This window comes from Cuculus canorus, chromosome Z (assembly GCF_017976375.1).
Source record: "Cuculus canorus isolate bCucCan1 chromosome Z, bCucCan1.pri, whole genome shotgun sequence".
Classification (NCBI taxonomy): Eukaryota; Metazoa; Chordata; class Aves; order Cuculiformes; family Cuculidae; genus Cuculus; species Cuculus canorus.
Genome location: NC_071441.1, coordinates 39,398,108 through 39,425,085, shown reverse-complemented (window position 1 = coordinate 39,425,085; position 26,978 = coordinate 39,398,108). Strand labels below are relative to the sequence as shown.

The window sequence follows — 26,978 nt, the reverse complement described above, 5'->3', positions numbered from 1 at the left end:
GTCATTTAGCCTGGAGAAGGCTCCGAGGAGACCTTATAACAACCTTCCAGTAGCTGAAGGGGCTACAAGAAATCTGAGGAGGGACTGTTTACAAAGGCTTGTAATGATAAGACTAGGGGGAATGGGTATAAACTGGAGAGGAGCAGATTTAGGCTTGATATAGGGAGGAATTTCTTCACCATGACGGTGGTGAGGCACTGGCACAGGTTGCCCAGGGAAGCTGTGGATGCCTCATCCCTGGAGGTGTTCAAGGCCAGGTTGGATGGGGCCTTGGGCAGCCTGATCTAGTGGGAGGTGTCCCTGCCCGCGGCTGGGGGGTTGGAACTGGATGATCTTTACAGTCCCTTCCAACCTAAACTATTCTACAATCTTGAGCAGTGAAGTAAACTGTAAACGAGTCTAAAAATGCTGTTCCCCCAGGCATCTGTGACAGTTCCCAGCGACAGACGAGCTCATCTGCACAGTAAACGCTGCACAGAGGTACACTGACGTTTTCTCTAGCAGATATCTCTTAGGAAAAACGGCGAGAGCTTCAAAAGAAATGGGAGAAAACAGCTTACAGAAAAAAAAAATAAAAGAACAAAACCACAAAACAAAAAAAAAAAAAAAAGAAAAAAAACCCCAAAAATACCCCCAACGCCAGCCGTGCTTTCAGCCCGGCACGAAGGCACCGCACTGCACTGCCCTGCCCCGCACCGCACCGCACGGCTGCTCCATACGGCTACAAGGCTGCACAGCGCTGCCCCCCGGTCGCCACCGCGCCCTCTCCCGGCTCCCGCTCGCCCCGGGAAGGCCTCGCTTCGCCGAGGCAGCCGCAGGCAAAACCGCGCACACTCTCCCCCCACCGCTCCCACTCCGCGCGGGGGAAGCGGGGGACACTACTCACCCGCGCGGGGGAAGCGAGGAACACTACTCACCCGCGCCGGGACCGCCCCCCGCCCCGTCCCGGACACCCTCGGCGCCGACGTGCGCATGCGCGCCCGCGTGGGACGGCGGGGGGGTGTACGCGGGGTCGTCGCTTGCGCATGCGCGTTGGGGCCGGGTTGGGTTAGCGTGGTGGCGGCGGCGGCGGCGGCCCAGGAGGGAACAGGTGAGGCGAGGCGGAGGGACCCCGGAGCGGGGGGGGGGGGGGGTAATTCCCCACCCTCTGCCCTTCCCTCCCCTCCTTCTTCTTTCCCTTCCCGTTAATTCCCGGTGTCCCTTTGTTGAAAGGTTACATGGAGGGGCTGCTGTGTCCTGGCGGGGGGCTGGGTGAGCGAGGGCGGTGCATCCCACGTTGCGGAGGTCGCTAAAAGCGCAAAACCGGCTCGAAATAACCAGTCAGTGAAGTTTTTACAAGCGGTATTCCGTCCTGGAGCCGATTAACGCTGCTGCGGCGATCTCGGTATTGCTTTCTGCTGAAGGGAGGATGCCCGTTTCCACAAATTCGTTTGGATATAGCCTTTAGGAATAACAAACCTACGTGTGGTGGGTTTTACAGTCGTCTCTTTTCAGTCCCTTTCACAGAGCAGAGGGAGGGCGTGTGTGCTTCTGGTAGGGCAAAACGACTAAGAAAACATCTGCGATATTCACATCTGTTGTAAGAAATGGTTTCCTGATGTTGTTTCCCATTGCTTTCCAAATTGACAGTAAAGGTTTTATTGTGGTTTTATTGTCCTTAGTTTTCGAGGTTCCATAGCCTACAAGCTAGTTGTAGAACAACAGTTTCTCATTTTTTTCCTACATTTTCTTAAAAATAAATTTTATCAATATGTCTGGTTTTATGCTATGGTAGCTATTTAAATGAAATCAAGTCCCTGCCCATGGCAGGGCGGTTAGGACTAGATGATCTTCAAGCTCCCTTCCAACACAAACTGCTCTGTGATTCTAAGTTAGTTTCCCTTCTGCACCTGGTTCTTGAAAAGGAAAAAAAGAATTATTCCCACGAAGCAGTTTCTTTAATTTGTGCATGATGTGCATTGTCTCTGATACATATTTAAAGGTGAAGAACCATGGTTATGAAAGCTTCACTAGAAGATGATGATTCAGGATGGGAACTCGGCATGCCTGACAAGATGGAAAAGAGTAATACAAGCTGGATAGATATAACCCAGGATTTTGAAGAAGCTTGTAGAGGTGAGTTGTACTGCTTGTGTTCTGAGAAATGTTGGAATCCTTTAGAGGACTGGGCATAGTTTTTTGACGTGTTTTAAGCAATGGGTTGACCGGGCTGCAAGCTCCTTATGAATGGACTATATTGAGTCTGTGTTTAACTTAGCTGTGACATTGGAAATATCAGAAGAACCTCACCTTGCTTCCTGTTGCAAGGTGAGGTTCCTTTTTTTAAGTCATGCTTTTTTTGTTTTAGGCATTTTTGCACCTGCTTTTTTTCCCTCTGCAAAGATTTCTTCCTGTCTCTTCCGCCAAACGGAGACCTCATTCATCCATGCAGAATCAACACTCTGCTTTTTCGTATACATTTTGTGGTCTTTAGGTTCCAGTTGGGTGGTGCATCATTTCTAATCTTTCAAGCAGAGGCTTAACATTCTGAAGAGATGCAGTGCATCCCAGTCACAGGAAAGCAGTTGCTTCCATTTAAGCAGTGCCTTTATCATTATTTAATATTAGTGCTAGTTTAACGTGATGGTGACTATTTTTTTCAACCAATTTCATGACAATGTTAGGGAAAAATAAATATGAAACTACAACAACACACAATTATACATAGGGATAGATACAGGGTTTTTTATGATATCGTATAGTTGCTGGTTATTAATGATGTGCTGTTCCTGTACCACCAACTACTTTTAAAGGCTTCCTTAAAAGTCATGAAGAAAAGCAAGCCCTTTAGTAAACTTTAATGGGAAATATAGACATATATATAAAGGACTACAGACAACTGCTGGTTTGTGTACCAGGCTGTTCAGGTGGTGTTATACTACTTGGTAATTCTAAAACTGCTTCAACTTTTGGAGTAACGGAGAGGAGTGTGGAAAAACTGTGGGACAGCTAGGGGAGGTGGTTAGCCTTTCAGTCTTGAAAGTGTTTTGTAAGTAGAAGTAAATGAGGGTGGAGTAGAAATAGCTGTTCTGCTTCCCACATCTTGTGCTCTTTTAGCATTAGGCAGTGTAGTGAGTAACAAGACTGTCCTAGAAAATTTATGCTAGAAGGGTGATTGTAATTATTTATCCTGTTTTGTTCCTTTGTAGAACTGAAGTTAGGAGAGCTGCTTCATGACAAGCTGTAAGTATGCCTGTGGGATAGTTTTGTTTCTTAGACAGGATTAGTGCAAGTATGTTAATATTTACCAGCAAGTAAGTCATGCATTATCAGCTAAGCTTTTTTAAACTTTTGCTTTAAATAAAATATTAGAAGTATTCAGAATATCTTTCATCCTTTCATCAGCAATATATATATATATGGTGCACCTGTATCAATACTGAGTGTTTCTTATGGTGCCACTATAGCATCATATTTTCAGTTAATCCAAGTAGTTTAGAGGCTTATAGCATGTTTTATGATGAGTGGTGTTGACACTACTGAACCTGCTGAACTATTTTATGTGGACATACTTCTATAAAAAAAAGAATGCCAGGAAGACTTTAAGCTTTAGTTGCCTTACATGTCACTAACAAGTTTAGGATAAACACTGCATGTGCTTTAACATAACTTTCAAATAGTATACTAAAATGAAAACTGAGAGCTCTACCGGTGGAGAAAGGGTATATTTTAAAAAATAACAACAAACTCTTGTGCTAAAATGTCGCTGAATTCATTGAGGAATGATGTGAGATTAAAATATTTTTAAGATAAGAGTAAATTGTTTAGCCACACCAATCTGCTTACTTGCATAAAGAAAAAGTACTTATTTGAGACTAATAGCTCAGAAAACACACTACAAAATGCAAACCTGCTTAAAAAGGTGCCAGGGATGTCTCCAAACAGTTGCTCAGTAGAAAGGAAGTGCGCTTTTGTAATTTTATACATAAGGGCATTTCACGGCAAGTAAGTTTTCAGGAATAAAATGTGCCACATGCAATAACCTCATTTATGTAATAAAGGCTTGTGTAGCATTTCTGATGAATACCGTATGTGTCAAAGTTGAGATGCTATGTCTCTTCTGTAGGCAAGTCATCATTTAGCATGGTTCCAAAAGCTTTCATGGCCTGGCTGCAAGAGATCCGTTGTCATGTGCTGGAGTTTTTTGTATCAGTTTTCTTAACATGCCCATTTTAAATAAAGTTGGTATATTCCATGTACATTATTGTCAATCTCTGTCATGTATGTCATCATTAGTTTCTTGGGGGCATGTCTTATTTCGGTTTTTGGATGTAGCATAAATAAGGAAGAGTTTGTCCACTTATTATGTTATATGATGTTTGAAAAGATTCTGTGTCATCATGAGGTGTGTAGAAACAGGTGTGCATAGCTTTAGTAATGGTATATTTTTCTTGGTGGTGTTCTTCAGCATTAGAATAGTCTAAGAGATTTCATTTACTTTTAAGTGTCTGTTTTCTTACTTATATGTTGCAAGATCCTCAAATTTCAGAAAACCATGATCTCTAGAGATCACTAGCAATGTTCATATACTTCACCTTATTGCCTGTAGACTCAGTTTATCATCATATGTTCCTTTACATTGGTTTATGAAGACTAAAGTAGAATAATTTAATTCAGAACACTTTTTTTTGTGTGTGTGTTCTTAGTTTTGGTCTTTTTGAAGCCATGTCTGCCATTGAAATGATGGATCCCAAGATGGATGCTGGTATGATTGGAAACCAAGTTAATAGAAAGGTTCTTAACTTCGAGCAAGCCATTAAGGTTTGTGGGACTTTCCTAGTTTTGTCTACTCCCTAGAAAGTGTGATATAGTTTTAACAAATTGCAGTTAAGCACAATTCAGTAGAATTTGATGAGTTTTGGTTTTTTTTTTGTTTTGTATAGTTAAGTAAGAAATACCTTGTGATATCTTGTGATGTTTACCTTTTTTGTTACCTACATTATTACAGTGATGCTAACTGTGAAAAATACTGTGAAATTGTTGAGTGTTGCTACCTCAGATAAACAAATTTCAGAAATGTTTTTGTGAGTCGCCCTGGACTTGCCAAAATGTGTTGTTTCTGTGAAAATGTATTGGTTGGACTGTCTTTAAGCTGAACGGAAAACAGCTTCCTTACAATAGCTGGAAATTAACACTTCATGAGACTACCCATTCGTTATTATTGAACAGAAGTTGGCTAATTTAATAACTTTCACAGGAGTGATTAACTTGTGATGCCTGGTGAAGATTGATTGGTGGAAGGAGGTTGAAAGACTTCCTGTTTATTTTGAGAAAAACATTAATTTTTTTTACCATGGGCCAAGAGAACTGTGTGTAAAATATTTGCCATCTTAAGTAGCATAGAATTTGGTGCAGAATTGGATACATTGGACAAATAAATGTGAAAGCAGTAGGGTTGCTGCCTCTTGGTCATGACGTTGAAGGCAGTAAGCATCTGTACATGTATCTGCAGTGTAAAGAGCAGTTTTCAAAGAATAAGTCCGGCATATTATACCTTGTTCACTCATTATTATGACTGTATATATTTTTTTGTGGTTTAAGTGTTGTAAGTTGACTGGTTTTAAACTTTGACTACTCATAAATCAGAAATTTTATTTTTGCTTTCGCTTTGGATAGCTTTTACTTTTTGTCAGTGTTCAGCGCAATGATGGGAAAGCAAAGTTTTTCAGAATTTGAGGCACATTGTGAAGCTAATCGGTAAAGATAGTGGTATACAGATATTCTGAAGTCTTAACCAAATTGTAATTTTCTTTTCAACTCTACGAATAATAAGTTGTGTTTTGTCTAAAAGATTGAGTATTCATTAGGTTTTTTCTTCCTTTGCTTTCTAAGGATGGCACCATTAAAATAAAGGATCTCACTTCGCCTGAGTTGGTAGGAATAATGGATACATGTTTTTGTTGTTTGGTAAGCATTTCTCTGCTCCTAATGTTAGATGGTTTTGCTTTCAAAGTGTAGTCCTTTAATCCAATTTAGAAGAAGAAAAATCAGGAGAACTCAAGAAAAACAATTGACCAAGCAGAGAATACACATGTAGTATTTTATTTTCCACTTAGATATTTGTATTTGATACAAGAAGTAGCTACAAAACGTGGAATATTTTTGATGCAAGCTAAATTAGAGTTAAGTTTCATCAAAGTACTTGTATTTTTTTTTAAAAGCATTTTCAACCTCTCATTGGCTGTTTGAAGAGTCATAAATTTGATTTTGGCATTTTTTGTGATAACATCGTTATGGAAGAGAGCTGGTAAAATTTTGAATAATGTGGAAGATTTTATAATTTGTGTTTTTAAAATGTATGGTATTTGATTGCCTGTTGTATATATTGTTTGACTATGTTGGAAAATGAGTGGGCAATAATCTACAGCACTCTTGCTTGTTTCTTTAGTCAGTATTGACTGAGCTTACAGGGTCATTTTGAAGAAAGAAAAAAAAATAACCAAATCCTTTTAGAAAGGAAATAAGTAAATTATCAGTTATTTGTTAATTGTAGGGGTTTATACGTATGTTCTTTAATTTCCTCAGTAAGTAATACGAGCTATTCTCAGATATTCTCAAAGTAGCTTAGTCCAAAAAGACATGTGAAGATCACTGTGTATTTGATGCAGAGTAACGTAATTCACACACACCCCTCAAAAAAAGAAATGAACCTTTTTTTAAAAGGGACAGTTCCTGTATTAGAAATTTGCTGCTATTGAGTTTTATGCTATTTCAAGATAGAAATAATGTTTTAAATCGTTGAAGCTTTCCCTGTAGCTTAAAGCAGCATCAAAGTAGTAGAGAGGATCATGAAAAGAAGCTCTGAGTTGTAGAAGGTAACATGCAGCATATTGCTGAGTTGTTTTATAGCCACTTGCATTTTTTCATTCTTTATTTATGTAGAGGAAATTTATTAATCTGATGTTCTCTTAACTAAATATCCTGACTAAGTCACACAGATCAGAGTTGAACTTTGTGAAGAGATTTATCCAACAGCAGAATTTGATAGTGTTTAGGATTCAGTAATTTACTGGCTGCCACAGCCAGCAGATGCAAAAAGGTTAAAGTTTGAAAGACCTTCTCTTGCCCTTTTCGATAGATGGAACGTTGCCATGATAGGGACTTCCTTAATAAGTCACTGAAACACAGTAAGAGCAAAAAAGAATTGAGATATAAAAACAAGGTCTTTGCTGCCTTGAGTAAAGCATTTAATTTTCTTTTTCTTAGATAACGTGGTTAGAGGGACATTCCTTGGCACAGACGGTATTCACTTGCCTTTATATCCATAATCCGGACTTCATAGAAGATCCTGCTATGAAGGCATTTGCTCTAGGGATTCTGAAAATCTGTGATATTGCCAGAGAAAAGGTTAACAAAGCAGCTGTTTTTGAAGAGGTATCAGTATCTCCTATGGTTAAATATAACATTATATGTAGGCACCATAATGCAAATAAAAGAGTATGTTAGAGAGATTCGTTACTGTTTGATTGGAGGATACTGTAGGAGCAACAATTCATCCTCCTAGAAGTATTAGTCTTGATGTCTTTGAAGTGCAGTTTTCTTCATTGAAGCTGTCCATGCTGTTTTCTGTATTTTGCTTGAGCATTGGAGTCACATTATTATTTTACTCAAATAGCAATGCAAGTCTTGTGGCTAATGATTTTAAAACAGTTTTACTTGTGTTTTCCTTCCTGTTTAGTATTTTATTTTTCTGCATTAGATAACCATGTTTGTCTTTTGTTTGAAATGTCCATCTAGCAATGGAATCAGTCTGGTTTTCTGTGCTTAGCAGTTTTTGTTTCCTCTGAACTTGGACAAGTCACTTCTTACTGACTACAACTGAAATGGATTAAATACTTTACATCGGTAGTTCTGGTAACATTTTGGTAGTGGTGGCACTTGATGAAAATCATGAAGGATGTACTGCTATTAAGTCGTGCAGAAAATATTATAAATAACCCGGGGTGGATTTGGGCAGGAAAGCCACCAAAACTATGGGTGTATCCACGTGTGCAGAATAAAACCAGACATTTATACTTGGCGTAGTTACACAAAACACCCTAAAATAAAAGAACGACAAAACTTTAGAGCAAACAGAAAACCCCAACTTGAAAAATGTGTCTGTGACTTTTTGTATTTCACTACATAGTCCTTCTTTGATTTTTATTTTTTAGGAAGATTTTCAGTCAATGACGTATGGGTTTAAAATGGCCAACAGTGTGACAGATCTTAGAGTTACAGGTACAGTTTGTGCTTTTTGTGTATCTGTCCATCAGTCTTTCTTTGGAGCATGTTGGTTAGTCTCAACCAAACCTAATGAATTAATAGGAATCCTAGATGCTCAAGTTTTTTATTAGCCTTGGGAACATTGGTGGCTTGGTAAAAAGGATCAGATTACTTCTCCTTGAAGAAAAGGTTCAGCTGTTTGTTAAATGCATGAGAAACAGAAGTGCCAGCCAAGTCTAGGCATGAGCTCATCCAAGTCTGAGACAGACACAAACTGTTAGGAAGTGCACTCCTTGAATTCTGCTTCTCAGCCTCGCAGATTTTTTTTTGATCTAAACAGATTGATTTGAGGAAAAAGCAATCTACTAGTTATAAAGCAATGAATACATATGTTGTTAGGTACATGCATAGCTATGTATGTTAGCCTTTTGATTCACCTGTTTCAATACGTACTTAAGCTTTCCATTGATTTACTTTGAGAAAATTTGTAAACACTGTAGCTTTGGATCAGGCAGTCTGTACTCTGATTTCTTTGTCGTTGCAAGACATCCCCACCATGCCTCACAAGATTGTTTTGTGTCTGGTCTTTGGCTAATGGGTATGTAAAGCACTTAAAACTTGATTTTTCCCTCAAAACTTTTTTAGCTGAGTGGTGCACATGTACCTAGGATTGCTTCTCAGCTTTTAATTTTACTGTGACTTTTACAGGTATGCTAAAGGATGTAGAGGATGACATGCAAAAACGAGTGAAGGTATTCTTATCACGTTTGCCTTGTCAATTATACTGCAAGTGAACCTAACATAGGTTTTGGGGAGGGAGTTGTGATTATGAAGAATGCAATGGGTTTGTTTCGTTAAACGATGGGTTTTTTTTAAGAACTGTCATAGTGGTTTGTGTAAGATGCTGGTAGTTTGCCTTCTAGCTAGAGACCATGAAGTCTTCAGACTTTTTTAAACTCTTTAATAGTTGCTTCACTAGTAATATCTGGAATCATGATGTAGAAGATAAGGCTGGGCTGTGGCACAGAAAGTATGTATTTAACTTCCAGCTTTTACACAGATGTACTGCATGATGTTAAATAAGTCACTTAATCTTTGTTTACCACAGTTCCCAATATGAAATGTTCATACAATTTCCTTGCCAGTTTGTAGAATGGACTGAGATAAGTCCTTACTATAGGAGAGTCTTGGGTCATTCAAGTACCTGTACTACATATTAAGAGGTTTTGAGCTTGAGAGACAATTTTTAGGGTTATTTCAGAGATAGATGTTCTGAAGAGGTTAAAAGGATTTAATCAATGCCTTCCCTTTGCAATTTTTAAGAACTTATTTGAAATTTCTTTACCTTCTAGAGTACCCGAAGTCGACAGGGAGAAGAGAGAGACCCAGAAGTTGAACTTGAAGTAATGAATTGTTTCCTTTTTTTCTGGATTTGATGGATTAGTACAGCATTACTTTAATCTGTAGTTGCCATCTTGTAAGAACAGTGTTGGTACTACTGTCATATCTGGTTTGCTCTAAACATGACTGAGAGCAAGCCTCATGCTAGCAAGTAGGCTTTTATGCTCTGAAGGGCTGGAGTTCTGGATTGAGCCTAATGGCAGAGTAGAGATGCTGCTGCAGTGCTGCCGTTTATACGCTACCTCTCAAGAAGAAGCTGTTAGTGAAGTGAGTGATCTTGTCTGTCCTGTACCATTTACTGCTGCTGGTACGTGTACTGTCAGGGAGAAGGTAGGACAGAGTGAAAGCAGTGTAGCTCCTTCCATAAAAAGTGATAACTGATATAGTTGATGTGGCTGATGTAGGAGGGTGTAGGTTTCCTTTCCAAGAAATGTGTTTTTTCTTTACAGATTACTCTTAACGTATATCTTGGCAAACAGAGAAAGGTGGTTTAATAATTAATTGATACTCACTTAAGCTGAGAGTTGGATGGTATTTACATAGGAGGTAGCTATACAGCCAGTGGTTTGTTCTTTACCCACAGTGCCTTAGTATTTTTTGTATTCGGGCTTTTCTCACAGTAGTATAGGTTTCTTCTATAAATTGTATAAGTTTTCTTCAGAGTCATACTAGATACAATATTTTTAAGACTAGAGAGCATACTTCAATAAATTTGTAAAGTATTTTTTTCATAAGCTTCAGGACTCAATGTGTATTATTTAGTAACTTTCAGGATATTTTTATTACAGCATCAGCAATGTTTAGCTGTGTTCAGCAGAGTCAAGTTTACCCGGGTACTACTGACTGTTCTGATAGCATTTACCAAAAAGGAGGTAAGTTTGTTTGCTGTATCTGTGTTTGCATTGTGATCCTGTGAAATACTTATTTTTTAATTCTCTAAGGTCAAGCAGTTGTTCTGTAGGTTTGAATTGATTTTTCTGCAGGCAGTTAAAGGGCTGGTTAAGGCCTTGCAGTGGCAACCGTTCAATTTTCTTTCATTTTTAATGAAAATGTAGGAGAAGACTAGAGCTGATAATATTATGGACTTGCAGAGAGACAGAGTATTCATTCTAGCACACTATCAGAAAAATATTTATTCGTTTTGGATTACTTGTTTAACACAGAAGAGCAATACTTTTCTTTCTCAAGTTCAGTTCCCTTCTGTGGAGTTACCTGACATTCGGCAGTGTTGTGTCCATCTTTGGAATTGTTAGCTTTTCCTTCTCTTGTTAGCTTTTTCCTTCCATAGTATTGAATTCATATCTAGACTTCTTTTGGTCTGAGAAGAGGAATATGACAGCTTCACATGCAGTGTGTCTGCTTTTTTAATGAAAGATTTCCTAATTTTTGAGAGGGGATGGAACAACGTGTTTTAGGCAGAGGGGTAGAATCATGTCACATAAGACAGATCTTTTAGTTTGAAGAGCTTTTTATTTATGCAAGGATAAATATTCTATTTCCATTTTCATAACGAAATGAAGTTTCTTCTGTAAGTGGGATAGATTCTGTCCCACATGCTGTTGGAGCAGCTATGTACTGTATAGTTTAAAAGAGCTTGATTAAATTCTAAGTCAGACGCAAGTGGTGTTGATAGACATCAGTGTTGAGGAAAAAGTCATTCTGTGGTTGAGAGCAATTGCATTCTGAGCGTAAGCATTTGTTATATCGGAAATTAAACTGTGACATCAAAGTAATCTGTACTGACGTAGAACCAAATTCTGTCCATGTTAACTGCTGTAAGGTAGTAATCTGTGCCAGATCGGATTATCATAGTGTTGCTAAGTCTGAGTGCTTAAAGCGTAAGTTATTTACATCATGGACTACTTTGATTTGAAGTAGATCTGCTTAGCCACTTACTCTTTCAGTAGATTCATGAATGCTGTAATAAGTGAACAGGTATTATGCAGAGCTGCAGCTCTTGATCCGTTTCCGTTAGATCTTCATGGGGTTTTAAACATTTTTCTTTTCTAGAAGAAGTCATGTTTCAATGTGACTTGAGATTTCAAATATTTGATGTTCTGTCAGGGATTGTTAGTCCAATATTTTGAAGACAAGATTTTAGATTTTACAAAGGCTATTTTAAATGGTACGCAGTTTGCTCACAAATTTGGATTCATAAGACATCAGAAAATTCAGCATGTCAGTAGATCATGAATCAAGATTTCTAGTGGACATCTGATAATTTTCTAATGTTATATACTGATTTCGTTTCACTTGATAGTTTTTGGGTTCCCTATACTCAATAATTCTGGGTTGGTTTTTTTCAGTGGTAGGGAATTTATTTCCTCTTTGTGGTTTGGAATTCTGCCTCATTTGGTGGAAAAGTTTTTGTAGGAGTTTCTGCTCCCCTCTGCCTCTACAATCGAAAGTAAAGGACTTGCATCTAGTTTATAGTAGACTTTCAGTTGTAGTTAATGTTAAGACTTATATTATACCGCAAAAAAATACTGTTTTAAACACGTATTTTAAAATATAAAGACCACTGCTACACAAAAAAATTGCTGATTTGTTCCATAACTGTACAAACATTAGAATTCTCATATCATTCTTTTTTTGGTACTGGTATTAATTCTATAGGCAAAATACGTTTATTATCTGTCTTTCAGACAAGTGCAGTTGCAGAAGCTCAGAAACTAATGACTCAGGCAGCTGACTTGCTTTCTGCCATCCACAATTCATTGCATCACGGAATCCAGGCACAGAATGATACCACTAAAGGAGGTATGTATCATACTTTACTGATTTTTTCCTTTCTTAAATATACTGTCTTGATAAGCTTAAATCACTATATGTATTTTTAAAAAGTCACGATTCACTTCGAACTAATAATACTCTTTATACAAACTGTTATATATTTGCATTGTTTGATCTTAATTTTATTTCACTAGGTGGTGGTGCTCCTGAAAGCAGTACTGTCACTTTGAAGCCAGAATTAATGTGAACTTTTGATTTAACTACGTTGCTCTTAAAATGGCATATACACTAATTGGAAAATAGAGAACACCACCTCACTGCCTGTACTGGAGATTCAATTTTTAAATAGTAATCATTGTCTCAGTTGGGTAGTTTGTGTTTCTGGAGTTTAACTGTTAGTTAAAAAGTTCATTTTGGCTAATTGAATAATTTGTATTGTACTGTCAAGTTTGAAGTGAGTTCTGAAAACACAACTTATATGCAGCATTTTTTTCCTCTCTCTTTCACTCTGCTTGCTTCTTCACTAGACCATCCTATTATGATGGGCTTTGAGCCCCTTGTCAATCAGAGATTGCTGCCACCAACTTTCCCTCGATATGCAAAAATAATTAAAAGGGAAGAAATGGTCAACTATTTTTCCAAACTCATAGACCGAATAAAAACTGTATGTGAAGTAGTCAACTTAACTAATTTGCACTGTATACTGGTAAGCATGCATATTTCTTATTTGTAGTCAAACATAAGATGTTAAAATGTAACTTGCAAAAAATCATTCCATATATACATGCCATTGCCCACTGGAGAAAAAAATGAGTTGTGTTTATGAATCCCTTAGTGTTTCCCATTGTTGTGTACAATTTCAAAATTTGCTGTCTTTCCTGATACTTAATATTTTTCTCTTTTTCTATTCTCTGCTCAAACCTCCCATTTTTCCCATAATCTGTTACATAATTACACGTGTTAGTGGCAGAGCCCAAGCAAGTTAATTTACTTGTGGCTCTTTCTCTGGTTAGAGAGCTGCATCTGCAGTAGCAGAACCTTTCTGTATTCCTGATGTTTTCAGATTAAGTAAGCAGTATTTTGCTCATGTGCCTGTAACATGAAAAAAAATTAATATGTTTGTTCACTTTATGTATAGGCATAAAGTTAACCTGCTTATTTTCTTTCCTGAATCAAAGATGTTATTCTCAGCTGTTGTGTACGTTAATTAGAAGATGATTAAATGCTTAATATACTTTTTACCATACACACGTTCACCGACTGAGAAAAGAGCCATGGTTACATCAGCTGAAAAATCGAGCAAGAATCTTTTGTCTTCCTATTCTCTGTTAAATTAATTAAAGCAGTGTTTGCGTGAAGCATCTGGTACCAGTTAAACATTACAGCTTTGTAACATACCTGGTGCAGTGAAGCTGTGATCTGAAGTTTCACGATATCTTTTTTCTATACTATCATCTTAATTGTTGCATCTGAGGAAGAAAATTCAGGAACCTTTTGTTCTGTTAAATAACAAGTAATGCAGAAAAAGTAGATTTTAGTTTCATTACATGTTTAAATCATTCATGCTTGCTTTCTTATAATTTGTGTAAGTTAGTGAGTCTGTATACAAAATGGAAAGAAGTTCATGTGTGAGTCTGTATACAAAAATATAGGTGTATTTACACAATTGTATATATGTGCATAAATAAAAATGCAAACGCATGTGTGTGTATAAAAATATAAATCCGTGTCTGTTTCCGTGCATATACATACATGCAAATAGGCATATTAACCTGAATTGTCTTTTTTTTTTTTTCTAAATGTAAATTAGGATTTTTTCTGTGAGTTTAGTGAGCAGTCGCCATGTGTTCTTTCAAGATCCCTGTTGCAGGCAAGTCTTAATCTTGATGTTCAAATGAAATAATTTTCTTTTAATTATAAATATAGATTAATCTTCTTGTTTCCAACATTTTAGTTATTTTCATATCACTTAATATACAAATGGTAAAAAAAATTCTGGAAATATTTAGATATATGGAGGCTTCTGTTCTGATGTAATTTTTTAAAACATTTTTGAAAACTGTTGTTGAGATCATGTTGCTACCTGCTGATTAAAACAAAGTATTAAATTTTTTTCTTGGCGGTAATGCTGGAGCTGTACATGCATTTTTATGTTCTCCGTAGGTTGCCTCAGTTTGGGGCTGGTGTTTATATTCATCCTCCCTTTCTGGACTGAATTTCATGTATAGGTTTTCTCTACTGCTGCAACAGTAAAGCTCGTGTTTAGGGGCATAACAGGCTACTACTTTTCTTCTCATTGCTTCACTTTTCCTTGAAAAGTGTATTATATATTCCTTAACTCAGACCCAGATATACTCTTATAGGAAGTTCTGATTTGAATAGAATGTCCCTGGATGTCAGAACTTCTTTCCATTTGATCACTAGACAATGTATAGAGCCAATGGAATATGACTTTTGGCAAATAAAATGTTTTTATAGAGTGTATTTGTTCTGACCTGCCATGGTTTGTGTTTGTGCAATGCCTGTGAGTGGCTGACAGCAGAGCTTTTTTTCATCTTTCCACTGAAAAACCACGTGAAAAAGGGACAACCTTTGTGGAGGAAGGTGGAATGAGCAACGTGACAATGAAAGTAGTACTACCTTTATTTGGCTGCTGGAAAACCACATAACCTACTTTAAGTTAATCGTCAGATACATCTGTCTGATTAATCATCTTTTAAAGTCCACAAAATAAAATAGTTTTGCGAGCATTGTTTTATGCAAGTAATAGAACGGAATGCATGTCATGGGGATACCACAGAAGTGACAGTGATCAGTGTGCCTGTATTTCGGAGACTGTAACCTTGTACTTAGGTGAACCATTTTAGTTCTTAAAACAATCTTACAAATTTCTGATACAGGTTTTCTAATACAGGTACTGTAAGAGCTTTCTATTAGGAATTTCTAAAGCATTAATTTGAGCTTAAAATGTTTCTAAAACCATGTTTTCACTTTCAGACGACTTTTCTGGTAGATAACAAGAAGGTGTTTGGCACTCACCTCATGCAAGACATGGTAAAAGATGCTTTAAGGTCTTTTGTCAGTCCTCCAGTGCTTTCTCCAAAGTAAGTGGATCTTGAGTTTACTTGCATGTGTTTATAAGTATGAGGAAAAAAAAAATTTCTGCTTACCAAAGCAAAGACGGACACCTGAAGTATGTGTACATTTTGTGCTTTTTGGTGCTTTTGTATGAAGGAGTCAGTTGCTGTTCCTTCACTCTTGCTTATTCTTTAATTTTGTGCTACACAGAGTTCTGACATTTACAAACATGGATTTTCCTCTTAGGTGTTGTCTTTATAATAATCACCAGGCAAAGGACTACATTGATTCTTTTGTGACGCATTGTGTTCGGGTAAGCGTTAATTCCAATTACAGCATGTTCATGGGTATATGAGCACTTTCAAGATTTGCTTACATTTGAAAATGAGACTAGTTGTTTTTGACACTTGTCATTAAGGCAGAATTGTAGAAGTCTGCTATCCTGAAATACTAAGTTTTTTTTAAAAGCCATTATTGCTGTTTATTTCCTGATTTTTGCTTTCAGATTTTTCACTAATGTTTCACTTTATTAGAGATGTGCACCTACTAACTCTTTTCAGGGCTGTTTAATGTCACAAAACAAATGCATAGCACTAGTAAAAACAAAATTATTTTTACATATTTTCCAGTTTAAAAATATTAAGAATTGTTTTAAAAGATGCAGTTACTGAATGCAGCATAATGAGAAAATCTAAGAAAATCATAGAATCATTTATTTGGAAAAGACCCTTAAGATGATGGAATCTGACTGTAAACCTAACACTGCCAAGTCCACCATTAAAAAATGTCCGTAAGCACCACATCTACACGTCTTTTAAATGCTCCAAGGATGGTGACTCCACCAGTTCCCTGGGCAGCCTCTTCTAGTGTTTGACAACTCTTTCAATGAAGAAATTTTTCCTAATATCCATTCTAAACCTCCCTGGCACAACTTGAGGCCATTTCCTGTTATTGTGTCACTTGTTACTTGGGAGAAGAGACCAGCACCCATGTCACTACAGCCTCCTTTCAGGCTGTTGTAGAGTGCAATAAGGTCTCCCCTCAGCCTTCTCTTCTCCAGACTAAACAGCCCTAGTTCTTCTAGCCACTCCTCATAAGACTTGTGTGCCCGAATCTTTACCAGCTTCATTGCCCTTGTGTGGACACCCCAATGTCTGTCTTGTACTGAAGGGTCCAAAACTGAACACAGTACTGCAAGGTGCAGCCTCACTAGCACTGAGTACAGGGGCTGATCACTTCCCTCCTCATGCTGGCCACACCATTTCTGGTGGAAGCTAGGATGCTGTTGATCTTCTTGGCTGCCTACACACATGGATTTAGGCATAAGAAATCCCTGTCTTATCCCAAGCATTCTGTTCTGATCAGGTGCCTTAAGGATGCTCTCTCAATGTCATGTTGACTTGTATACAGAGAAATGGGTGCTGGCATCATCCTAGAGCTTGCTTGCCTGATAGCTTGCACTTGCTCTGTAGAGAGCCTCAAAGAACCCACTTCCTAATGTAGTTGTATAAAACAGGCATTTTGATAGACATCATAGTACCCCTCCTGTACTTGCAAAGTTGTGTTGAAAGTTCAAAGATCCTCTTTTTTTTCTTCTAGCCATTTTGTAGCCTGATTCAAATCCATGGACACAATAGAGCTCGTCAGAGAGATAAATTGGGTCACATACTTGAGGAATTTGCCACCCTCCAGGACGAGGTAATGTCCTAGGCAGCAGGCTAGCAAACTTTTCTTTCTAGGTGTATTCCTACCAGAGCGGAGCATGTGATATTAGATTCTGGATAAAAAAGCAACTCCCACGTTTGTCCTAAAATATTTAGGAAGGGGATTCCTAATGCAGCCTAGGATATCTGTAAGATGCATCCAAAGACTTTGTGTTAGATCTGCTGAATGAAAAGGTATTGCATTTTTTAAGATTAGCTTTGTGCCAATAAGTAGACATGAAGGAAATGTGTTGTGATGTCTGTAATTTAGTGGTAATTCCACTGCCTGTAGTCTCTATCCTGCTTGTAACTGTCAGTCTGCAAGGTGTAACCAGGGGACATGGATGAACCGTCTTTACAAGACACTTCTGAAAATTCAGTCTTAGCTGTGTGAGATTTAAATTTCAGAATTTTATAACAATCTTTACAAATACATGCAAGTTAAATAATAACTTTTAAAAATACGTACTCCAACTGGTTTTCAATATTTCTCAAGAATGGGGACTGAAAAGTGACAGGAAAGGTATATTTACACTTGCTGAAAATACATTTCTTCAGCACTGAGAGTCATGAAATAATAATACATTTCCAAGAAGTGCATGCTAAGGAGAACAGGCAGTGAACTTAGAGCTGAGGGGAGAGATTTTGTGTGCTTTGGCTTCTCAAGATGGTTTGACTCAGCTCTGAGACACACTGTTTTTTTCACTTTGTAACAGATTATATGGATTGATTTGTTCAGGACTGCTGACAATATTCCAACAGTGGGAGATTTAGTGTCTTCCATACAATTACTTTTTAAGACAGAATTGGTGGGCCACAGTGTGTTTCTTGCATGTTAAGCTGATACATTTAATATTTCAGTGCACCTAATTTGGGCGTTTGTTTTTCAAAAAAAAAAAGAAAAGTAAATATTGCCAATATAGCGAAATAAATAACAGCTTGTAACATGTTCTGAGTTTCAGTGCTCACCGAACTTCTAACAATCTTTATATAAATCTTAAAATTTTAAATTTAAAAAAAACCCTAATATTGTTGCTGAATTACTCTGTAGACTTTTTTTCTCTGTGCAGCACATTTTACTTAGTTATGTGAATATCTTCCCAGTTTCCTGACAGTTCTAGACTTCAGTGGTGGCAGTATCTGTAAAAACATATTTTAAATTTTAATCTGGAGCATGGCTTTACCGAATTTGTATTCGAATTTTGTGAAGATTTTTATTTCTGGCAGAACTTTGATGCTGTTTCAATGCAAATGTTCTTCCTCCTCTGTTATTTTGCTCTCTTTTTCAATAGGCAGAGAAAGTAGATGCAGCACTTCATAGTATGTTACTGAAGCAGGAACCACAAAGGCAACATTTGGCTTGCTTGGGCACCTGGGTCCTATATCATAACCTCCGTATTATGATACAGTATCTTCTGAGTGGCTTTGAGTTGGAACTTTATAGTATGCATGAATATTACTACATATATTGGTAAGAGGATGCTCTTATTACCAATTGTTCAAGGAGGGATGCTCCCACAGAGCTAAGATTGCCAATATGTAAAGGGGGGAGAACTATGATTTTTTTTTTAATCTCAGACTTGTGCAAAACAGTATTTAATTTGCCTATTCGCAAAATTACAAGTGGAGGAAAAAAGTCTTTTGGTCTCTTTTCTACACTAAGTAGTGTACCACTACTTTTTTCTGAAGGACTTATTTGCTCTCTATTTATAAACTTTATAAAACAGTATCTAATAGAAGATGTGCCGATTACAACAGACAAGAGTTCAGAAAGAAAGCTGTTTCCTTTATTCTTTTCTGTCTTTGTAGTAACAAGATCAATATTATTGTTAATGTCTTTTTTAAAGAAAGATCTGTAGAGTTTTTAAGTCCTGACTGTGATCTGAAAGTTGACTAGATAAAGTAACATCTTATTCTGTGAGCATATTTGAAGAGTGATCTGCCTGTAGTGCTAATGATGCACTATATGGAGTCAAAATTCATTTAATTTTTCCATTCCATTCACATTAGATTATTTTTCATAGTTGGTGGCTTGGTCTAAATGAGAAATTATTTTAGATGGTTCACTTTTGATTCAGCATTATAAACCTTCCTATGTTAAATTTCTTCTGTACCTTGGTTTGGTTTTTTTGTTTGGGTTTTTTTTTTTCTGTGAGGTTACAAATAAACCCCTAAGCTGTAAGCCTCCCTTCTGGGAGATTTGACCAATTAAAATGACTCCAACTTCAGTGCACTTCATTATGTTTCTATGCTGGTTTGAGTTGATTAGGCACTAAGTGAGAAAACTAGTGTTCCAGGTAGTTACTAGAAGAGGGACATATTCTTTAAATAATACCTTAACAAGTAATACTAAATTTTCTGTAAAACAGTATTTTTTTTTACTTGCCTTTATTTCCCCCCACCATTATAACAAAATCACTTTTAATTGGAACTGTCATGTCAGCTGCTTTATCTCCTTACTGTAAGTGAAGAACAAAAGAGAGGAATTTTTTGAGGGGAAATGTGCAAGTGAAACTCTTAATTATTTCTCAGTAATTTTTCTTCTGAATTACAACTTCTTATGAAGTAGTATTTCTTCTTCATATGCTCCAGGTCTGTAATTTCTACTGTCTTTTTTTCTGCTTTTGATTTGAAGTCATCTCAGAGCTTTATTGGATCAGCTTCCTCCTTACTGAGAAATCACTCTTACGGAATTCTTAATTCTTAAAGAACTGCATGTTGATCTTTTGCTCTTGTGAGCTTGGCCTTTTTATTTAATAATTCGTGGATTATTGATACTTGAAACAAATTGGCAGTAACCTCGTTTCACAAAAAAGTGATTTGTAACAAAAGCAGAAAAAGTATCATCATAGTATCCTTTAAAAAATGCTCATTTGCTGGAGGAAGGAAGAATTATAGAAAAGCTTGATTTTATGTGGGTTTTGAAGGAATAAGAAGCTTAGACTTCATTTAGTAAACATGCAAGAAACTTGCTTACCTTGACCTGTATGTGGTTGAATTTGTACAGTCTTGTTTAAAAAACTCCAAACTGGAATATCGGCTAAACTGTTGGTTGCAACCATGCAAACCAAAAAGTTTTAACTGCCCTAGAGGTTGTCCTTTACAATTAGTTCTTTGAGTAAACAAGTTGGCATTCAGTGAGGATGTGCATATTACAAATACATCCTACAGTACAAAATATAACAGCTACATACTGTTTTTTCTGTAGGTATCTGTCAGAGTTCCTCTATGCCTGGTTGATGTCAACACTGAGCCGTGCTGACAGCTCTCAAATGGCAGAGGAGCGAATAATGGAGGAGCAACAGAAAGGCCGTAGTAGTAAGAAAACAAAGAAAAAGAAAAAAGGTATTTAGGTATAGCGTGTAACATTTGTTTGAGTTTTTTTCCCCATTCATGCAGTGATGTAGAATCTAAATTAAATATTTATAGAGTCAACACTGATATGGATAGGAAAAATGTCCTGAAGTTTATGAAGGCTAAATGTAAAACTTTTTAACTGAAACAAAAGTCAGTCAATACTTAAGAATTTCCAATTTATTTACTTACTTCTAAAGAAGTTCAGTGTTTTCAGAAAAGACCTATTTATATTCATAGCTTTACCGGTTGTGTTATGTGCTGGATCCTGTGAGAATTAATTAAGAGATCCAGAGCCATTGCCTTTGAAAAATACTGCCTTTCTGCAGCCTGTAATTCCTGTAGAATTATGTTCTTTATGACTGTAACTAGATTCAAAGGCTAAACATTCAGTGGATTTCTGTAGTTTCTCTTTGGCTTCAGAATGCGTTCAAGTGTGATTATTAATTTTACAGTGGTGAGTTGCCCTGTTTCAATTCAGTGGTAGCACTGCTGTGCTAAAGCCCATTTAGAAAGTTACACTTTCTCTGGTATATATGTGTGAGAGAAAATGAGCTTCCCGTCCTATATCATAGCAGTCTGACTGTGTTGTCAGAGCTGTAAGCCTGATACCAAAAAGGCATCCAGAAACATTGACTGAATAGCATTTTATACAGATTTGCTGTGCCTCAGTGGCTACTAAGATGGTGGTATGGTGCAGTTATCTTAGCATTACCATTGGATATAAGCACCATGCAGAAGCTTGCTTTCATTATTTGCTATGCCTTGCTTTTTGTTCCTTCTCTTCTTTTCACGGGGAACAAGCAACTTGATATGAACAGCTCAAGGTCATATTAACTAAAGTCCCTTGTCTCTTAAAATTCTGAAAATACTGCTGTAATTAGTGCATTTTAAATGGTGCCAGGTGTGGGGGAATTTGGCAGTAGTTAAACACTGAAAGCTGAAGGGGATCTTAAAGGAATTTTATCAGGATAAAAGTCTATCTAGGATAAAAATGCTTCAGCCTTTTAACCTTCAAGGTTTAAAGAAAATCCATGAACTAAGTATCTCAATTACAAGCTTTAAATTCTAGGGTATTGTTTATTTTTGTGTAGTAACATTGACTGTCTGGACCAGTTTATTTCATTGAAGGCAATATGGTGTTCATGTGACAGTTAAGTATGTATTGAGATATTTTGTATTATTGGGGGGTGAGGTGAGCAGAAATGCATGTCCTTGCTTTTCATGCTTCGGTTTTCTTTCATTATTATAATTGAGAATTGTGTGACTTTCTGAACATTTGAAAGAACTGTTTTGACTTGAAATGAATGTGTGCTTACATTGACTTAAAAAATATTTCAATGTGAAATTTGCAGTTCGCCCTCTCAGCAGAGAGATTACCATGAGTCAAGCGTATCAAAATATGTGTGCTGGGATGTACAAGGTAATTTGTGCTTGCTGAACAATGGCTTCATTTTTTTTTGTAATAGCAATCAAGCATGCATTGCATGCCTTCTTTGTTTTTAGTGGGACTGGAAATTAAGTTCAGGTTTATAGTGTGATAAATTGTCTATTACTTTTCTGTCCTTTCAGTTATGGCTAAATTGTAACGTCCGTCTTGCTCACAACAAAATATGACATAAAGCTAACACTTTACACTATATTTATCCTTTCCTTTTTAGACAATGATTGCATTTGACATGGATGGCAAAGTAAGAAAACCCAAGTTTGAACTGGATAGTGAACAAGTTCGATATGAGCACAGGTTTGCTCCGTTCAACAGTGTTATCACACCACCCCCAGTGCACTACTTGCAGTTTAAAGTGAGTAATCTTAAAACATAGTGCCATTCATGCTTTTATAAAAGTTATTTGCTTGCCTGTTTTAGACATTTTTGTCATTGTAAAATAGCCTTTAACATCTCAGAGTTCATATTGCAGCATAAGTCAAAATGGCAAGGAGCTCTAGCTTTAGCTGTGTTGAAGGAAAATGTATTGCTTTGAATTCCCACTGAAATTTGACTCTTGGGCATTTAAAAATTAGTCTGATGTAATGTTTGTGTTGGTTTGCATGAAAATGAAATCTCTTAAAAATCTATTGACAGGCTTCTTGGCTGTGGTTTATATAGCACCATATTTTTGCTTACTGCAGCAAGCAAATGGGAGGATGAAACAAAAGTAGTTTTGAGTGTTAAATCAGTGTTGGTTGGAACGGTCCAGTGGAGCCTTATCTTATTCTGTCTTCTCTCTGAAGTAGAGTTAGAGATGACATCAGCTCTGTCTTTGTCTGGCCAAGTCTGCAAAAATCAAAGGATGGACATTTTTCAACTTCTTTTTCTGGTCCATTTAGTTCTTGGACAACCTTATCGAGGACTACACTAGTCACCTTTTTTTCGTGATATTGGTCTGAGTTACTAGAGCCACAATTTGTGGCCTATTCCCCCATGTTATATGGTGTGCCATTTACAAATCACCTTTGTCTTCCTACAACTTTGTGACAACTTCAAGTATTTGTAGGCTGCTATTAAGATTAACCATCAGCAACATCCTTGTCTTACTGAAGAAGCCCAGGTCCATTGACCTCTCCTTGTTGGTCATGTGCTCTAGGTCCCTAGCCATCTCCGCATCTCATCAGTTTTCTTCAGCTGAGTGAATTCAATACTGGATGCAATACTTCAGATGTTATAATACAAATACTGAGTATATGATGATAACTTTCCTTGATCAGCTGACCTTGCTTCTGCTTGATAATCCCGTATGAGGCTTGTCTGATTCATAATAAGAGCGCCTTGTTGGCTGATGCTCAGCTTGGTATTCACAGCAATGCTGCTACTCATCCAGCTGGTTATTAGCCTCTGGTAATTTGTTGGGGTTATTCTGCCTCAGGTGCAGAAATTCAGACATTTATTGTTGTTTCTAGTGGCCAGACTTTACATTCTGAAGGTCTGTCCAAAGTGAAACTGTCTTATTTGGTATGCCAGTCACTCTCCCTAGTAATTTAGTGTTACAAAAAACTGTAGTAGAAAATTAGACTGTCGTGGCTTCCTGTGGAAAAAAAAAAAAGGCTAGGAGTATCATATTAAAAATATATATATCCAAAATTAAATTCTCACTCATTTCAGTATCTCAGTTGCAGAGAACTTGATTTAGTAAACAGTATCATACTTTTTTTTTTTTTTTTTTTTTTTCCAGCCGTTTATTTCTGTGATTTCATACTGCTGCATGACACTATTAAAGCAAATGGATAACAAAACTGTTCAGGAGAGGGATTGTTTTATTAATTGTTTTATTGTTTTATTATCAATGACCTGGATGAAGGCATTGAGTGTACCCTCAGCAAGTTTGCAGATGACACTAAGCTGGGAGGAAGTGTCGATCTGCTGGAGGGTAGGGAGGCTCTGCAAAGGGATCTGAACAGGCTGGACTGCTGGGCCGAGACCAATGGGATGAGGTTTAACAAGGCCAAATGCCGGGTCCTGCACTTGGGGCACAACAACCCTATGCAGCGCTACAGACTGGGGGAAGAATGGCTGGAGAGCTGCACGGAAGAGAAGGACCTGGGGGTGCTGGTTGACAGCTGACTGAACATGAGCCAGCAGTGTGCCCAGGTGGCCAAGAAGGCCAACGGCATCTTGGCTTGTATCAGAAATGGGGTCACCAGCAGGTCCAGGGAGGTTATTCTCCCTCTGTACTCGGCACTGGTGAGACCGCACCTCGAATACTGTGTTCAGTTCTGGGCCCCTCACCACAAGAAGGATGTTGAGGCTCTGGAGCGTGTCCAGAGAAGAGCAACAAAGCTGGTGAAGGGGCTGGAGAACAAGTCTTATGAGGAGCGGCTGAGAGAGCTGGGGTTGTTTAGCCTGGAGGAGGCTGAGGGGAGACCTTATTACTCTCTACAACTTCCTGAAAGGAGGTTGTGGAGAGGAGGGAGCTGGCCTCTTCTCCCAAGTGACAGAGGACAGGACAAGAGGGAATGGCCTGAAGCTCCGTCAGGGGAGGTTCAGGTTGGATATCAGAAAAAAATTCTTCACAGAAAGAGTCATCGGGCACCGGAACAGGCTGCCCAGGGAGGTGGTCAAGTCGCCTTCCCTGGAGGTGTTTAAGGAACGGGTGGATGAAGTACTGAGGGACATGGTTTAGGGAGTGTTCGGAATGGTTGGACTCGATGATCCAATGGGTCCTTTCCAACCTTGTGATTCTATGATTAAGAGTATGAGAGGTTCGCTGTATTTTGTGTCACTATAAAATAATCATTAAGCAGTTTATTGCTGCTTGGTGTTTGCTGTTTTAAATAAATGTTTTCAACTTAAGTATTCTTAAGATATTATTTAGTTGACATAACCTTTTGCTTGAATATAGAAATTTGTTTTCATTTACTATTATAAAAATGCAATTTGTTGGCAACTGATTTTAATATCTATTTATATATTTCTGTAACATCCTAGGAAATGTCTGATTTAAATAAGTACAGCCCACCTCCTCAGTCATCAGATCTCTACATGGCAGCTAGCAAACACTTCCAGCAAGCTAAAATGATTCTTGAGAATATTCCTAATCCAGACTATGAGGTAAGGCTGTAACACTGGGAAAAGGAGTAGTACCTCATAATAGGATGTGTTTTCAGTTGGGTCTGTTTGAGATCTACAGTGTAATTAAGTCAGAATGCTGAGCAAAGCTGAGTGCTCTGGTTAAGGAGTGGACAGAGGAGGATGCTGACATCTGACACTGTGGTCTGTTTCAGCACATTACATGATGTAATCAAGGTTGTGCTCAGTGTTTCGAAACAGTACCTTAAAAAGCAAAATGGCAACTTTGGATTCCTCTTGCACATTGCCTTCTCACCCCATCCTAAAAGAACAGCAGCTATAACATGGTGATGCATGCCTGCCTTACTTACTTGGAAATCTGGTAATTCACATGTATTCCTGAGAGGTGGGAGAAATAGGTTTGGATGTCATCAGGCTGAAAAGAGGATAGAGTCTGGCACTTGTTTCCTGGAGAAGTTTTCTCAGCACCAGGCTGTAAACATGACTAAGAATTTCTCCCTCTTTGCCCCTAGTCTAAAAACTGACTGTCTGTAACTCTTTTGGAGCAAGAAGGACACTTATTCTGTCACATTTGAGCAAGTTGAGAACATTTATGGAATTGGGTTCTGAAAATTCAGGAATTCCTGCCTGTTCCTTAGATCCTAGTGGTATTACACACATCTGATGGAGGCTGACAGAGTAGATAGAGGTAGCGTGATCATGCCCACAGCACTTTCATGCAAATAGGCACTAGTTTGATACTTGAGTTTCCCCTTATTGTGCTTGGATCACAGTGTTGGGGGTAGATGCTTGGAGCTTGTCTAAACCTTTATTTGGATGAGTGCCTCAGAGCTTGCCATAGTTCAACAGTTTCTAAACATAAGCATGGAAAGCAGTGGTTTCCATGGTCTGTTGAGTGCAAAAAGTGACTCCTAAATACTCCCTCCATGAATTTCATTGATCCAGGTGTTATACTTCAAAGCAAATCCAAGATGCTCCTGTCTGTTAAACTGATAGCGTTGGACTTGCTGTATTGTTAGAGTATGCAAAGATTTGAGTATTATCTTTGAGTTCATACACTTTCACTTGAATACTTACTGCTGTTTTGTGTTTAGGTCAATCGAATTCTAAAAGTTGCTAAACCAAATATTGTGGTTATGAAGCTGCTGGCAGGAGGCCACAAAAAAGATTCAAAGGTAAGAAAATGCCAGTTGGATTGAATGTGAAATGTATACACCATGCTACCACAGGTACCTTGTGGGTGAATGAGCAGATTCAGCGCTCTTAAAAGAACTTGGAAAGTAACTTAATCCATTTTTCTGTGGGAAAATATTTGTTGTAGTTATTTAAATACAGAAAACTCTTGTTTCTCAATGTTTTAGGAGAAGAAAAATGGGAGTACATGTAGAATAACATGTACGAGTACTTTTCAAGAGCAGGAACAAGTAATTGGTAGCAGTGTGTAGCAGTGTATCACCAGCTTGTGTAAACACAATTAGCAGAGCGCTGCCTGCCAGGATTAGCAGGTGCCACATGGGTGAGAGGGAGGAAAGGGCTTTCGGACTTTCTGCCAAAGGCTAAGCACGGAAGAATGGAAGAGCACACTGAAGAGGCGTGCCAGCACTCTTTGTGGCCATCACTACCAGATAATGATATATCCAGAACTGGGTTGGAATATTTTTCAGATGTTAAAGAGCTAGAGTTATTTTTTTTTCAGTCTTTCACTGTTTAAAAGTTTTTCTTCTGTCTGCAGGGTATCCTTCATTGTGAGTATTAAATTCAGTAGTACTGCTGTGTAATGTTTTAAATCTTTCCTTTCTAGGTTCCTCCGGAATTTGACTTCTCCCCTCATAAATATTTTCCAGTTGTGAAGCTTGTTTGAAAGACAGAACATTATTGATAGGATACCTGAAGTGTCATCTGTGTATCAGATAACACCTTTAAGATAGAGTATCCAGTTC

General features: G+C 37.7%; 1 protein-coding gene across 1 annotated transcript; it reads left to right on the top strand.

The window, feature by feature from the left end:
• The first annotated feature begins 966 nt into the window (after nt 1-966).
• On the top strand, nt 967-26,978 carry NAA35 (N-alpha-acetyltransferase 35, NatC auxiliary subunit). Its single transcript, XM_054054189.1, has 23 exons — nt 967-1,090; nt 1,982-2,115; nt 3,189-3,222; nt 4,686-4,800; nt 5,872-5,946; nt 7,246-7,413; nt 8,193-8,259; nt 8,953-8,996; nt 9,597-9,647; nt 10,434-10,517; nt 12,291-12,405; nt 12,906-13,084; nt 14,189-14,248; nt 15,376-15,482; nt 15,703-15,769; nt 17,056-17,154; nt 18,452-18,630; nt 20,368-20,504; nt 21,869-21,936; nt 22,175-22,315; nt 24,937-25,059; nt 26,133-26,213; nt 26,840-26,978. Exons 2-23 carry the CDS (start codon nt 1,992-1,994, stop codon nt 26,897-26,899), a joined length of 2,178 nt encoding a protein of 725 aa, XP_053910164.1. The 5' UTR covers nt 967-1,090; nt 1,982-1,991; the 3' UTR covers nt 26,900-26,978.

Excerpts from the sequence above, each read along its gene's own strand:
- NAA35 (XM_054054189.1), top strand. The coding sequence starts at position 1,992 with ATGGTTATGAAAGCTTCACTAGAAGATGATGATTCAGGATGGGAACTC. Across the intron at positions 8,997-9,596 it reads ACATGCAAAAACGAGTGAAG|AGTACCCGAAGTCGACAGGG; the intron begins GTATTCTTATCA and ends TTTACCTTCTAG. Across the intron at positions 15,770-17,055 it reads TTGTGACGCATTGTGTTCGG|CCATTTTGTAGCCTGATTCA; the intron begins GTAAGCGTTAAT and ends TTTTTCTTCTAG.